Raw genomic sequence first — 13647 nt, forward strand, 5'->3', positions numbered from 1 at the left:
TTCCTCAGTACTTGTGTGCAGGGACAGGGAGCAGATCCAGAAGAGGCTGTAACTGGTCTGTCTGCTCCAAAACACAGAAGAAAGAAGGGACTATGGTAACCAAAACCAACCTGCAAGTAGGGACAGAACTTATTCCTTAACCACCAAACAGATATTGCTGGGAGGCACCCAAGTGGTGTTTCACATTCAGTTTAATTAGAACAGTACCACTGATTCATCTGTACTTGGACATAATTTACTGACAGTATTAACCATACAAGCAATGAACAATGGTGTGAAAGGTGAGCTGGCCAAGTCGTGTAGATGATTTTTGGCAACAGTCCTCCTGCTTCGTTAAAAACCAGTGCAGCCAAGGGGGTCGGTTCAGTAGACATGAACCATGCCGTAAAGGAAAGTCCAGAACAGGACGTACGTGAAGAGCCCTCCTATGAGCCCCCCCGTGAACAGCGGCCTCCGGGATTTAAAGTACTTATTCCATCGCCGTCCCGCTTTTAACACCAAGAGCACAGAGAGGAGAACGGAAGCCAGGAAGTAGAAGATGAAGCCGTGCAGGCCGGTCAGCCCGAGGATCCCCGCCGTGGCTCCCGACAGGGCCGACACAGACGTCCGGCAATAGTCCAGGATGGCGGCGTTCCCCCGCACCGCCGCCTCGCTGATGAACTGCGGCCCCTCCCGCTTGGCCACCACGGCGGCCATGGCTCCCAGCCGGGCTCGGGGACCTCCTCTCTCCCAGCGAGACTGAGGTAAAGAAGAGCGGAGGGGCTGTAGGGGCAGGGCCCGGTTCAGCCCCGCTCCCCCCTAGAGCCGGGCCCGCGGCACCCACCCGCGGCACCCGCGGGGATCGCTCAGCTCCAGGCGCGGCGGCAGCACCGCGGCCTTCGGCACTCCCGAGGAGTCCCCTCCCGGCCCGGCCCGCCTGAGGCCCTCCCGCCTTCCCCTCGTCCCGTACCTCTCATCCACGGCGAGGCGCTGCTCCGCGGGACCCTCAGGCCTCAGACCCTGCCAGGGGACCGCCCGTCACCGCCCGTCACCGCGGGAGCCGGGCAGCCCCGCCGGGCCCAACCAACCGCGGCCCCGCCGGAAGCTCCTGTCAGGCATCTTGGCGCGAGGGCTGCCGGGGAAAAGGCGGTTTCCGGCGCCGCTGGGCGGGGCGGTGTCTGATTGGCTGGAGGCGGCTGTGACGTCAGCAGGACCCGGGGCTGCACCGGGAGCTTTTGTTCGTGCGGCGGCAGCAGCGGGGCCGGTGCGGGGCCATGTCCGTGTCCATGTCCTACGTGCCGGGGCAGCCCGTCACCGCCGTGGTGGTGAGACGGGACGGGGGCACCGCGCCGGGGGCTGCTCAGCGGGACCGGGGCGGAGGAGCGGGTGGGGCAGCGCCTTACCGGCTGTCAGAGGGCGGAGGTGCCGCGGGCGGGTCCCGCTCCGGGAGCCCTTTGGGCGCGGCCCGCAGCGCCGCGGGTCCCGGTTGCCGCTGTTCGCCGGTTCTCTGCCTTACAGGGTGTCTGTGATAGCTCGGGACCGGGTTCCCTGACCCGGGAGGGAACTCCCCCGTTCTGAGGGACCGGCCCCCGCGGCCCCTCCGCCTTTCCCGGTGGGGATAAGAAGGGGATAACCCGTTAGCCCCGGCAGGAGAAGCACCCGCTGAGCGTTCGGTCTGTTCGCTGCTGTAATGCACAGCCCCAGGCTCCGGTGTTCTGGAGCCGCTGTAGCGGTGCTTCGTGGGGCGGGTTCCTCACCGGGCGGGGCGGGCAGGACCCGCGGGGAGCAGGGAGCCCTTCCCGTGGAGCAGGGTCAAGAACTTCTCGCGTGGTTGTTGTTTCAGTTAAGAACGTGGCGTTTTGGCTTGGCTGAAAACCGGCCCAGGCTGGCGTTTGTAGGTAGAGAATGGGTAAAAAAACCGAGAAACCTGAGGTCAGCAGGAATCCCGGCTCTGGGTCACAGCAGGGCGGTGACAGCTTATCCTAAAGACCCGACTAAGAATAGCTTGGTGTTCCCACTGAACACGGGGCAGATGGATAAAGATGAGGCTGGGGACAGTGACCTCGGGGTGACTCCTGTTTCCAGAGACCTCCGGTGTTTTTCAGCCTTTCCCCTCATATCTCCAGGCACTGGTAAAGCTCTGAGTAGCCAAGGAGCTTGGCTGCATCCTGGCAGGAGCTCGGAGGTGGCTCCCTGAGCTGTCTCTTGGCAGAGCTGAGAACTGGTGAGAGCCAAGAGCTGTCAGCACCAGGGCTGTGTGTGCCCTGGGGACAGCAGAGGCCACACAAAGGGGGTTTTTTTTGTGCTGCCAGGGGGTTTTAGGGCTGTCAGGGAACCAAGCTGTGAGGTATCTGCTCTGAGGGGCTTCTGCCAGACTACCAACTGGGGCTTAAGTATCTGTGTCTGAAACACACTTGAGATTTCCCCCAGTGGTGGTGATACTCAGCTACTTTGTCTCTTTTCAGCAAAGAATTGAAATCCACAAACTTCGTCAGGGTGACAATTTGATCCTGGGATTCAGCATTGGAGGTGGAATTGATCAGGATCCAACTCAGAATCCTTTCTCTGAAGACAAGACTGATAAGGTCAGCTGCTCCTCTTTTTCTGTAGCAATTTCCTCTGCAAAAGGCTGAGCCACTCCCTTGCCTCTGCCTTCTGCCCTCCCACACAGCTGACTACAGTCACTCTGCTGCCAGGTTGCAGACTGAGGATGTTTTAAAATCAAATCTCCACCTCTTCTCCAACATTGCAGTTTTTAAAACTAAAATCTCTACATACAAACTGTTTTTGCCTTGTCAGTAGAGTGGCCCCAGAGTATTTAATGTTCCCTTGTTTAGTAAATGAATACTTGATTGATTTACTTCTTGTTTGCAGGGTATCTATGTAACAAGGGTGACAGAAGGAGGCCCAGCAGAAGTTGCAGGACTCCAGATTGGAGATAAGATCATGCAGGTAAACACTAAGTTAATAAAAAAATACTAAAATAGAACTAGGTGAATACTATGAGAACTTTCTGCTGGGGGAAACAATTACTGTTTTCTGGATACATTCCAGGACAGTTTCAGAGGGTTTATAAATAAACCAAGCTGTGGTATGGGTGCATCTACAACACAGTTCTGGTAGAACTGTTACAGTACACCTGTAGTCCCTGCACCTCTCTGATTTATGGTTCTTTCCCAGGTGAATGGCTGGGATATGACAATGGTGACCCACGACCAAGCTAGGAAGAGGCTGACAAAAAGGAATGAAGAAGTGGTACGGCTGCTGGTGACCAGGCAATCCCTGCAGAAAGCTGTGCAACAATCCATGATGTCCTAATAATCCAGCACCAGGTTGGGGAAGGGTTGGGGAGGGAGATACACAGACTGGTATCAAGGAAGGAAGCAAATGTTAGACCTGAACTGGTTGTCTGGAAGGGAGTGCATGTTCCTAACTGTGGTAAACACTTATTTTTATTTCCTTTCTCTGGTGTAACTGGCAGTAGTAAAACTCTAGTTCCCCTCTAGCAAAAGTGCTTCTCTAAAAGTCTTCCCTGCAGGCACATGGTAAGACTTCAGTGTAGTTATGGCTTTCAGGAGGACAGGACAGATCCTGCCTGGTTTAAGGAAGCAACTGGACAAGCCTGAACTTGGAAACGGTTCTTCCATAGCACAGAAACTTCTGTTTTAGAAGGAAATGGGGTTTCTGCTGTGGAAGATAAGAGGATTTTCTGTGCTTAAGCTTTTAGAAGTGAGCTGTCCTGTCCTCCTCTAAGCTATCAAATTAAGAGTTGCACAGAGCTGTGGGGAGGAGCACTGTACTAATCTCACGTTGTGTGCTAGCTAGGAGTGTGCTGAAGGGTTTGGGGCATTATGGTTCACTGCAAAGGTTCCCTGCACAAAGCAGCCTCTTCAGACAGAAGCAAAAACCAACTAGGGCAGAAGTATTAGATGAATACCTGCAAAGTACAATACAATTCATAGACACTACAGTTCAGTTTCACTGTCAGAGTAAAACCTTAACTCTCCTTGTTCCCAAATAATTTGTAACATTGAAAGAATCAGGCTTAAAAGGAAAGAAAGCACTTGCTGAACTCACCAAAAGAGCTGCTCGGGGCTGGAGAGTCTTTGGTTCTTCATTCCACTTCTATCAGATTTGAAATGGGCAGGGTGGATTTTAGTCAGTCTTCTACAAGACTTTGCTTAAGTCACTGATGCCAGTAATTTCCAAAAGTGCCTCTTGACCAAGTTTAAACTTCTGGTAAGATACCAAGTTGTTTCAATCAACATGCCACAGGATTTAAGATTTTTGCTGCAACTCTTTAAGTTAATTATCTAGCATCCTAGTGGTTTGTTAACCAGCTAGCTTTACAATTATCAAAAGACTGGATTCCTTAATTCCCTTAAGTTGATTTATACAGATTTATACTTTCCTTAAGCAGTCTTCAGGTAAGCTGTTGTAAATAGAACATGAGGAGGTGGCAGACTAACTTATTCAGTACATTACTGCCCTGCCATGTTCATATGTTGTGATTGCTGCATCTCAGACTGCTCTGTACACACCAGCAGATGCCTACTGACCATTTTTATATCCTTGGAATGACTCCAATACTGCTTTTGAATTTTGTAACTTAAGATTTCAGTGGTAAATTTTAAGGGTTTCGAGTTTGAAGTTATTTTTGTTACTATAAAGAGACACTGCTATTTGTACTGCTATTCCACTTGATTTTTTTTTTTTTTTTACACACAATAAAACAAAGTTGGATTTCCTGAGCTGTTTCTCCTTACATTTGACTGCCACAGCACTTGAATGCCTCCAACTGACACCTCTTTTCTGACTGGAAGCAGATTGCAGAGCAGAGGAAGACAAAGCATTCTGAGGTTAGTAAGGTCTGATTTCCCTGGTGGGTTATCTGCAGTGTTAAGAGAGCTGTCAAACCTCTCCTGGTTTCTAGCAGAGGGAAAAAAAGGTTCTAATTTTTTTTGGGTTGGCACCCCATGAGCCACATTAGCTTTTAAAAAGTCAAGGATTGTTCCTGGATTTCCTTCTGGTTCTTTTAAAGGGTATAATGCTTACCTTGATCTCTACCTAGAGGATACCATGTACAGCTAAAAAGTTGCCCAGGAACAACAACAACAACAAAAAGTTTAAACTTAAAATCACAGGGCTGTTAATTAACCTGATTCACTTAAAAATAATCTCTTTGAAAAATCTTTGCCATCTGCCATTTAGGATTCAAGGCATGTCAGTAGAACTGAGCAAAAATTAAGTTAGTGCACTACAAGTCTCCAGGTAAATCTGAGCACTTGTCTTGACACCTTTGAAAGAGCTTTCAGTGAAATAAGAATTCAGTTTCTGCTTCTCAGTATTTTTTTAATAAAGAGTTTAGATTCTAACATTTGTGTATTTGCTACCAATTTCATTATTTTATGTACAATGACAGCTGTTAACAGCCAACCCAAGTGGTTTTCTACTGTGATTTATCTGTGAGCAGTACTTAAGATTCACAGACAGTAGTCAGTCATTACATTAAGTGGTTATTTAAACATGATCTCAGATTCCTGGAAATCCAGAATTCTGCTCTTTGTGCTTCACTTCCCATCAGAAAGACATCCCTCTGGTCTCTTTCCTGTTGTTAATGGAAAAAGAACCATGTCTTGCTTGGATGCCTCATGTTAAGCTGTTTCTGCAGCTTCAACAGGCATGAGTTTCCATTTGCAAGTGGTGACTGGATAGCTTGCTGTCCTTTAAGGCATCTGGTAAGGCAACAACTTGTGTTCCATACAAGAGAGGGTCAGAGTATCAACAGATCAGGATCAGAATTCCTGGTAACTGGCAGTAGGTATCTTGAAAACCCTCATCCAGAGCAGGGTCAAGTTCAATTTAAAGTCTGTCTTCACAAGTGTTGTTATTCACAAGGTTCATACCCCTGTCTCCTGTAAAGGCAGTAGTGCTGGACCATAAAAACAATGTCAAAGATGATGGAGAAGACACCCAGGCCAAACTTGGTTGGATCTCCAAAGATTAACTTCCACTGATCTGTCAAAAAAAAAAAAAAAGAGTTAAGACTAACTTCTCAAGTGTAGTCTTGTCTCAAGACTTCAAGGTTGTGCCATCCACATTAGAGGTTCATGTTTGTTACCCAGAGAGTGCTTAGACACACCTGCAATCTGACTGTAGTGTACCTCTTACAAAACTAATTAAAACTGCTCCTGTGGTTTCAGAATAGCCATTTCATCTTCTATCTTGAAGGAATAGTAAGAGATTTTTTTTTTTGTTATTCCTGGTCTAAGAACAGCTTCCCATTCAACAACACAAACTTCATTCTCTCAAGCTAACCTGCAGATCTGTATCTGCTTTGGGGGATTCACGCCTCGAGTCCTGTGTCCAGTTCTGGGCCCCTCAGTTCAGGAAGGAGATTGAGGTCCTGGAGTGGCTCCAAAGGAGGCAACTGGGCTGGTGATGGGACTCGAGCACAGACCCTATGAGGAGAGGCTGAGGGAGCTGGGGGTGTTCAGCCTGGAGAAGAGGAGGTTCAGGGGAGACCTCATCACTCTCTCCAACTCCCTGAAAGGAGGTTGGAGCCAGGGGGGGTTGGGCTCTTTTGCCAGATGACTTTCAACAAGACAAGAGGGCAGGGTCTCAAGTTGTGCCAGGGGAGGTTTAGGTTGGAGATTAGAAATAATTTCTTTATGGAGAGAGTGATCAGACATTGGAATGGGCTGCCCAGGGAAGTAGTGGATTCTCCGTCCCTGGAGATATTTCCAAAGAGCCTGGATGTGGCACTGAGTGCCATGGTCTAGCAACCGCAACGGTGGTTCAAGGGTTGGACTTGATGATCTCTGAGGTCCCTTCCAACCCAGCCAATTCTGAGTCTATGATTAAGACAGAAAGGCCCCACCACCTCAGTTCCAGCCTTACCATTGTTGTATGACTGCAAAAACATCTGGAGAAGGCTGAAGCTTCCACCAGTGAAGTCCAGTAATACATTCCCAATGCTCCAACCCTCAGTGCTCTTCCGACGGAAATTCATGTATGCCTGAGAGTGTCAGAAGTTGAGCAGCACATCAGGTACAAGAAGCACTTCTGAGATTAATGTTAAATATCTGTAGAACTCTGCTGGTTTTGTCACAATCATTGCTGGTTTAATCTAGGTCAGACTTTCAAGGGCATGCACTGCAGGTTTAGGGTGACAGGAATATAGGATAAAAGCAGAAAAATGCAGATTTACCTGTGGAAAATATTTGATCAGTGTGACTGCTAACTTAATGTATGAGAAGCAGAACAAGAACTGCAGCCATGTCATTTCCTCAGCTGCAGCAAGAAACAGGGTTGTGAAGGTGAAGATCCATGCAAGTGCTAGGAGTCCAACAACAACTTTGGATACTTTCTGTTCTGCTCTCTGAAAGAGAAATGCAGATACACTTAGAATGACCAAGGTCATACATCCCCAGCCAGGCTGCAAGATACAGAACATGCTCAGGACTCTGCAAGGTTACACTTGTACCAGGTAGGCTCATACCACAAGGGAATTTTAAGCTGTAGGTCTGCAAGAGCTGATGAGTGATACTCAACACCAATCATTTGGAACACTCTTGTCCACGAGTAATATTGTGGCAGTATTCTTGAGTATTTATGATGCTGTTTTCAGAGCTGCATCTGTAACAGACTCCTGAGTTCAGTCTGATGATGAAGAGTTCCTATATAGGCAAAAAACTCCTAATGCCATGATGGTAAAAGATTCATGGTTGCTTTCTAATTCTTCACTAGAAAAGGCTCCTGCAGCAATGGCAGTGACAAAAGTGCTCATACAATTTCAGGTTTAGCATCACCAAAGGAAAAACCCCAAGATATAAACAGTTCCCATCTAGAAAAAATTGGCTGTTCAGCTCAGAGGGTTTTACAATGGGAATCAAACAGAACCACCTGACTATAACAATCAATCAGCCTCATCTGAAAAGGGTGGGAATTATAAAAGGGCCTTTACAGCTGGTTTGGGAGGGAAGTAGTGGAAAAAAGGTGAAAGATCAAATTGCAGAGAAACCTTGAGGACCTGTCCTAGCTCCAAGTAAGGGAACAAGTTGGCAGGAAGTGAGGAAAGAGCAAAGTACAGAGCAGCATTGGTTCTGTGGAGAGCTGTAATCTATGTGCTGGCTAGGGATCTGTTTGGGAACTTTATAAACTTGTCTGTTTGCCTTTATTATTCTGAGTCCCAGATGAGTTCACTTAGAAGCCTTGAACATCCACAAGGCTGACGTAGCTAAGTGTGCTTGAGTTTTTAGATCAGGAAAAACAAAGGCAGATGGATTGTGAAACTTCACTTCTAGAAAGGCTGGAGATGCTGCAGTGAAGAGGACTTGGAAGCCCGAAGGACGGTGAGTGGAGAGATGTCCTGCAGAGGGAGCTCTGCCAGAGCAGACCGGTCAGCCCAGCACTGAGCCTTACCTCGTAGATGCAGCACTGAATTATGGTGAGGAGAGTCAAGGCTACTGCGTGGAGACTGAAGAAAACATCATTGATAGCCACAGGGTTCACCCCACTGGGATAACTGATGAAGAATTCCTCCTAAATATACAAGAAACCAAAACCAGCCAAATGCCTTAACTCCCTTTTGTTACCCCCCTGTTCCCAGCAAGTATTAAGAGCTCATCATGCTTACCTTAATCAAGGGAATCCAGAAGAGTCCAACATTAAACACACTGTATGCTATAAAGCCAGTCAGGTTTAATGCTATAAAGTCAAAGCTTAGTCCAACAACACTAGAGATGGGGGAGAAAAAGTATGATAAATATGCATCAGAGCATTATAGGCAGCTCCAGAGATAACTTCCCCCTAGAATATACAGATTTTTAGGCAATTTGTGATGTAAGCCAAAGCTGCAGTGATAAGATGATGCTGTGAGTCCATCAAGAAGCAGATGAAATATCCCTCATTTGCCACCCACTGGTACTCACAGCAGCTCTCACTGCCTGGGTTGTGTCTCTGCTTTACCTCACTGTCCCAACTTCACCCCTCAACCAGCCTGATAAAACCATTCCAGCCAGAATCCAGAGAAGTAGTAGGGCATCTTTGCCAAAATAATAATGTTTCTTTTTACAGTCTCTAAGCTAAAGGGAGCTGGCCTAATGACAACACCAAAAGGAGCTGTCTGATCAGCAGCTTACAAGGTAAGTAATCTTTGGAGGTGGTCACAATTGGCTCTGCCAGATGATTTACAACATGACACCAAAGGGAATGGGGGAGTCTCCTCTCTAACAAATGAGTACTGGATGCCAAACCATAGGATTAATGTCTACAAGATGCATTTAGTTTCCTCTGATCTGCATGCATAAAAACTCACTGGGACTGCATTTATTCCACCCCATCTTTGCCTTGCTTCTCTCCTCCTGCCTCTTGCCATGCATAATTCATAATAACCAAGATGGGTGTAGCTGCAGCAAGGAACATGATTTGCAGAAGCTCTTAAGTGACTTGCAAACACATCTTAAGTCTCTTTACCTTTTTCGTCGCCAGTTCTCAAAGAGCTGAGGGTAAAAGGAGACAGACCAGGCAAGGAAATAGATCCAGCCAATCACCTCATCAGCATATCTCACTATGATGCTATGAATCACTTGAAATTGAATCCTAGGCCTGATGGTTAATGCAAAGAGAACAAGTTAATTTGTTTGTCCATACTTCTTTTTTCCACCAATTTTTGCCTTGTTCTGCTTTGAGAGCAAAAAGAGTCCAGATATTGAGACAAGATTTCAGCTGAGTTGCTCCCCTTCTTTAGTTTCCTTGTTATGTGTAGGACAGATCCTATTCTCAACCTTTCCTTCTTGTCTCCTTTCTATTCCTTTTCCATATAAATCTTCAAAAAGGATATCCTGTGCCTATGGCTTCTACTCTTTTAGCACCAACTCTGTTATGCAAGAGCAGTTTCACTTTTCATGCTCTGCCAGCAAAGCCTCATGATCAGCCATGTCCTGATGAGCATTTCACGTGCTTACCTCTGCTTTTGCTTTGAGATTTAAAAGCTGAAGTGAAACGAGGAAGTAAAACAGGAGTAACAAGCAAATACAACCCAGCTTTCTCCATTTTACTGTTTTCCTGGTAGGGAGGACTGGGATCTGTGTCCAGAGGGCTCCCCAAACTAGAAAGCCAAACACCCACCTCCTGTGGTAGTGATGTGGGTGCACAGCTGCACCCAGTAAGAATAATATTCCAATGAGCATTTACAACTTCCTGGATCAGAAAAGCTAAAATGGAGTTTTGGTATTTTTGGGAGGGGTTGTTAAAACCAAAGTAAGGAGTCATGAGAACTTGCACTCACCTAGTAATGAAATCTAAGATACCAAAGCTACCACTCTGCTTTCATACCCTGTATTTATCTGAATACCTTGGGGATTGCTGGAGGGTCACCACATCTTCTCAACTACACACCACCCATGTCCCATTAGCTGTTTAACTATAGGGAGGGAATGGTTACCCCAAAATTTAGGCAGCTGTAAGGACAGTAAGTAGAAATAAAACCAGTTTCTCACCCAGTTAAGTTGGAATTAATGGCATAAAGATAAACTGTAACTTGTCCAACATCATCTGCTTTCACTTGGAAGTCTGCTCTAGTGTGACCTGCAGGCACTTGTACCTGCAAGGCAAAGTGGAGAGAAGAGTTGGACCATCCAAGCAGGAAGTTTTTGCATAAGATCACAACTCTGTTCTGTCACTTACTTCATTAGGCAGTTCAACAATAGTGCTGGTTTTTGATGAGTGTGTAATATTAAGAGTTATCACCAGGGTCTCATTTAATGGAGCCCTGTCAAGGCAGAAATAACAAGTTAGATAAAGGTTGCTCCAGGGCTGTAGAGTCTCTTCCAAATCCTCACAGCTGTGGCAAAGATAAGGAACAGACACAACCAGTGCTCAGAGATGCACCAGAACCAAGGAATGTAGCACTGAACTATTTCTACCTGAACTAGAGATGGGTATTAGACAGTTACTTGGCCAGATTTTACCTCCTTCTTCTCCACACAAGTGGCAAAGTCATTGCCAAGGGAATCCTAGTGTTGTGCTTGTTAACCCTTTGCTGGTAAAGAAGGGCAGAAGTGATGGTTATGTACTAGGGGTGATGAAAGGCAGAAATTTTAGTTGTGCAGCAAGACAAAAACAAATAACTTGATTAATAACCCTTCAAGTGACATAGTCCTGCACAGCTTTCCCAGAGAATCCCACTGAGCATCTGTCCAGGAGGTTTAATTGCACAGCAGTACTTAAAATACCCTCAGATTCAAATGCCTGTACTTGTCCATGAACAATATTCCACTGTGACATCTTCCTTTGAAAAACCAGAGGTTTTAGATTGCTGCAGACATGTTTTTGCTACTATTTTCTTTAAAACAACTCTTGTATTTTCATCTGACTGTTTTCCTATTTTGAGATCCCAAAGGGGAGGTGTGTGTGTTTAACAATCCTTTCCTGGGAAGGGACTGACATAGGAAAACATGGATAAACAATGCCTGTGTTAAACAGTCAGATGCAGGTACACCACCCCCCAACTCTGGAATAGCTACATGTCCTTGCTAGATATTGGGAGTTCTGTTTTCTTTGTAAAGTTGTTTGTTTCAGGGTTTTTTTGTGTTCCTTCTAGGAAATGCAAGCTTCTCTTAAGTATCAATTTTTATAAATGGAGGAACTGTAAGTTCACTTATGGAGAATTGACATTCTGGAGGACATTCTGCAGGAATGTCTTATGTAGCAGAGTCCTACCCACTTGCTTGTCCCCCATTCTAAGGAGAAAGTGAAGATTAAATCATGATTTTACCTCAGAGAGATAGTGACATTTGTTGAACTTCCACTTTCTAGTGAAACCACTTCAGGGACAGACAAGACAATGACTTCATCTGTGGGGGGAAAACTCAATCAACAAAAACACCCCCACACAAATCTCAATTATGAATGAAGAACAGATCCTTCAGAAGAAATACCTACTTTCTTTTGTGATGTAGATATTCTGTCCATTGATACCTGCAGTGTCAAGATTACTAAAATTAGTAGTGAAAAAAAAAGCAAGGAAAATACAGCCTACTTCAAGGTGACTAAACAACTTAAAAGAAGTATATAATTGTCATTTGAACATGTCACAAGGAAGATATTTAAATATTTGAAGTGCAACAGAAGCTCATGGCAAGAGCAGGCTACAGGATACTTCATACCCACATTGTTTTTTTGAATGATCCTAGTAACTTAGGAGGCATAAGTGCCCAAAATTTAGTTTAAAATTGCTTCTTGGGACACAGATTCAAACCAGGTACCCAGATGTTCAAGAGAAGATACATTTACCAGCTCAATACTTCACGAACCACAAGCACCTTTACTGTAAAGGGATATACTTTACAACAATCTAGCTGTGCTGTGTTATATCATGCTTTAACAGAGGCTGAGATACCAAGTGCCAATACAACTGATATCAAAACCATAAGCTGATCAGGTGTCAACAGTTTTGTGGTTTGGAATCCAAGTCTATTTTATGCACTGTATGTTTAAAGGACACAAGGAGAAGAGCAGAGATCCATACAAAAATAATGCCAGCAATGGAGAGACAAACAGGTTCCCCTAGACAATTTTTTTCTTATATTACCTCGTGTTCTAAAGTTATTCAAGTGCAGGAGAGCTCCCCGAGTTCATCACTGGCTGCACCACTGACAGCATTTAATCTGCTTCTGCAACTGTTTAGTTTTAAGCTCGGGGTGAGTGTTCCACCACATCAGTGCCTCAGCACAGCCCTGTGTCCCAGCACACCAAGTTGAAGGTAAGACATGAAAGAAGAGCTAAGGGGAACCATGTCACAGCCCTCCCTGCAGAGGTGTGATGGGGAGCAGCCCTCTGCCACCTGAGCCACCTCTGCCCAGGAGGCCCTGGGGGCCCGATCCGGGATGGCCAAACACTCACCGCCAGGTCCCAGCAGCACAAGGAAGAGGTGCAGCAGAGTGGGGAGTAGGGATTGCATCATCATGGTGGAAGAACTGCTGAAAAAGCAGGGAAAAGGCTTCGCTCAGGACCGACACGTTGTGAGGTAGCACCGCTCCTTCTTCCCCTCACTTGGCAGCCCCCTGAGAACACCTCCCTCCCCACCACCACGGCCCCCAGCTCAGCCCGGCTGAGAGATCCCCAGCAGCTCTAGGAGGACAGCGATTTTGCAGCCCCGGAGCCTGCCCAGACTTCTCCAAGACCATCTTTCCCTCATAACTTACCGCCACGCAGAGCTACCGCCCACTGAGCGATCCCTCCCCGCGCTCACCCACACAGGACTACAAGACTCAGCATCCACCGCGCCGCCCCCGCGCCGCCCCCGCTCCCCCCGCCAATGGCAACACGGCGCGGTGCACGCCGGGAGTTGTAGTCCCCGCCGCCCTCCCCTCAGGAGGGGCAGTGACGTGGGGCCATCCCGCTCTTTAGGATGAACTGAGGCAGTGATGTCGCGGAGAAAGCGCTTACCTCCTTCCAGCGCCACGGCCCCGTCCCGCAGCAGCCGCCGCTCTCTGCTTTTCAGCTTCTCACGTGAGGCGGCCGCCTTCCAACTCCCCGCCCAGCGCCTTCCTCCCTCCTTGCGCCGGCGCGGCCGCCCTCGGCGGCCATTTTGGGTGCGGCAGAGCGGGCGGGGTGGTGCCCGGCGGGTCTGTAAGGAGGGGGAGCTGCCAGCGGCGGGAGGGC

At 47.2% G+C, this 13647-nt stretch overlaps 3 protein-coding genes across 7 annotated transcripts; 1 reads left to right on the forward strand and 2 right to left on the reverse strand.

The window, feature by feature from the left end:
• Window positions 1–177: 177 nt before the first annotated feature.
• EMC6 (ER membrane protein complex subunit 6) lies at window positions 178–1062 on the reverse strand. The gene is made up of 2 exons (XM_030462556.1): window positions 950–1062; window positions 178–738 (listed from the first exon to the last, which is right to left on the reverse strand). Exon 2 carries the CDS (start codon window positions 694–696, stop codon window positions 364–366), a length of 333 nt encoding a protein of 110 aa, XP_030318416.1. The 5' UTR covers window positions 697–738; window positions 950–1062; the 3' UTR covers window positions 178–363.
• Window positions 1063–1103: 41 nt separating this feature from the next.
• Window positions 1104–4725, forward strand: TAX1BP3 (Tax1 binding protein 3). The gene is made up of 4 exons (XM_030462555.1): window positions 1104–1304; window positions 2445–2564; window positions 2854–2931; window positions 3160–4725. The coding sequence occupies exons 1-4, from the start codon at window positions 1254–1256 to the stop codon at window positions 3295–3297; spliced, it is 387 nt and encodes a 128-aa protein (XP_030318415.1). The 5' UTR covers window positions 1104–1253; the 3' UTR covers window positions 3298–4725.
• Window positions 4726–5321: 596 nt separating this feature from the next.
• CTNS (cystinosin, lysosomal cystine transporter) lies at window positions 5322–13607 on the reverse strand. 5 transcript variants are annotated; one of them, XM_030462550.1, is made up of 12 exons: window positions 13432–13607; window positions 12886–12959; window positions 11926–11961; window positions 11759–11837; window positions 10669–10753; window positions 10482–10585; window positions 9457–9588; window positions 8618–8717; window positions 8404–8523; window positions 7190–7360; window positions 6880–6997; window positions 5322–5997 (listed from the first exon to the last, which is right to left on the reverse strand). In XM_030462550.1, the coding sequence occupies exons 2-12, from the start codon at window positions 12947–12949 to the stop codon at window positions 5867–5869; spliced, it is 1140 nt and encodes a 379-aa protein (XP_030318410.1). In that variant the 5' UTR covers window positions 12950–12959; window positions 13432–13607; the 3' UTR covers window positions 5322–5866. The 5 variants fall into 5 exon arrangements, with proteins under 5 accessions (XP_030318410.1, XP_030318409.1, XP_030318411.1 ...); XM_030462549.1 differs by having other exon boundaries at window positions 12886–12962; XM_030462551.1 differs by lacking the exon at window positions 13432–13607 and adding an exon at window positions 13188–13237 and having other exon boundaries at window positions 12886–12962.
• Window positions 13608–13647: the final 40 nt, after the last annotated feature.

This window comes from Calypte anna, chromosome 19, assembly GCF_003957555.1.
Source record: "Calypte anna isolate BGI_N300 chromosome 19, bCalAnn1_v1.p, whole genome shotgun sequence".
Taxonomy (NCBI): domain Eukaryota; kingdom Metazoa; phylum Chordata; class Aves; order Apodiformes; family Trochilidae; genus Calypte; species Calypte anna.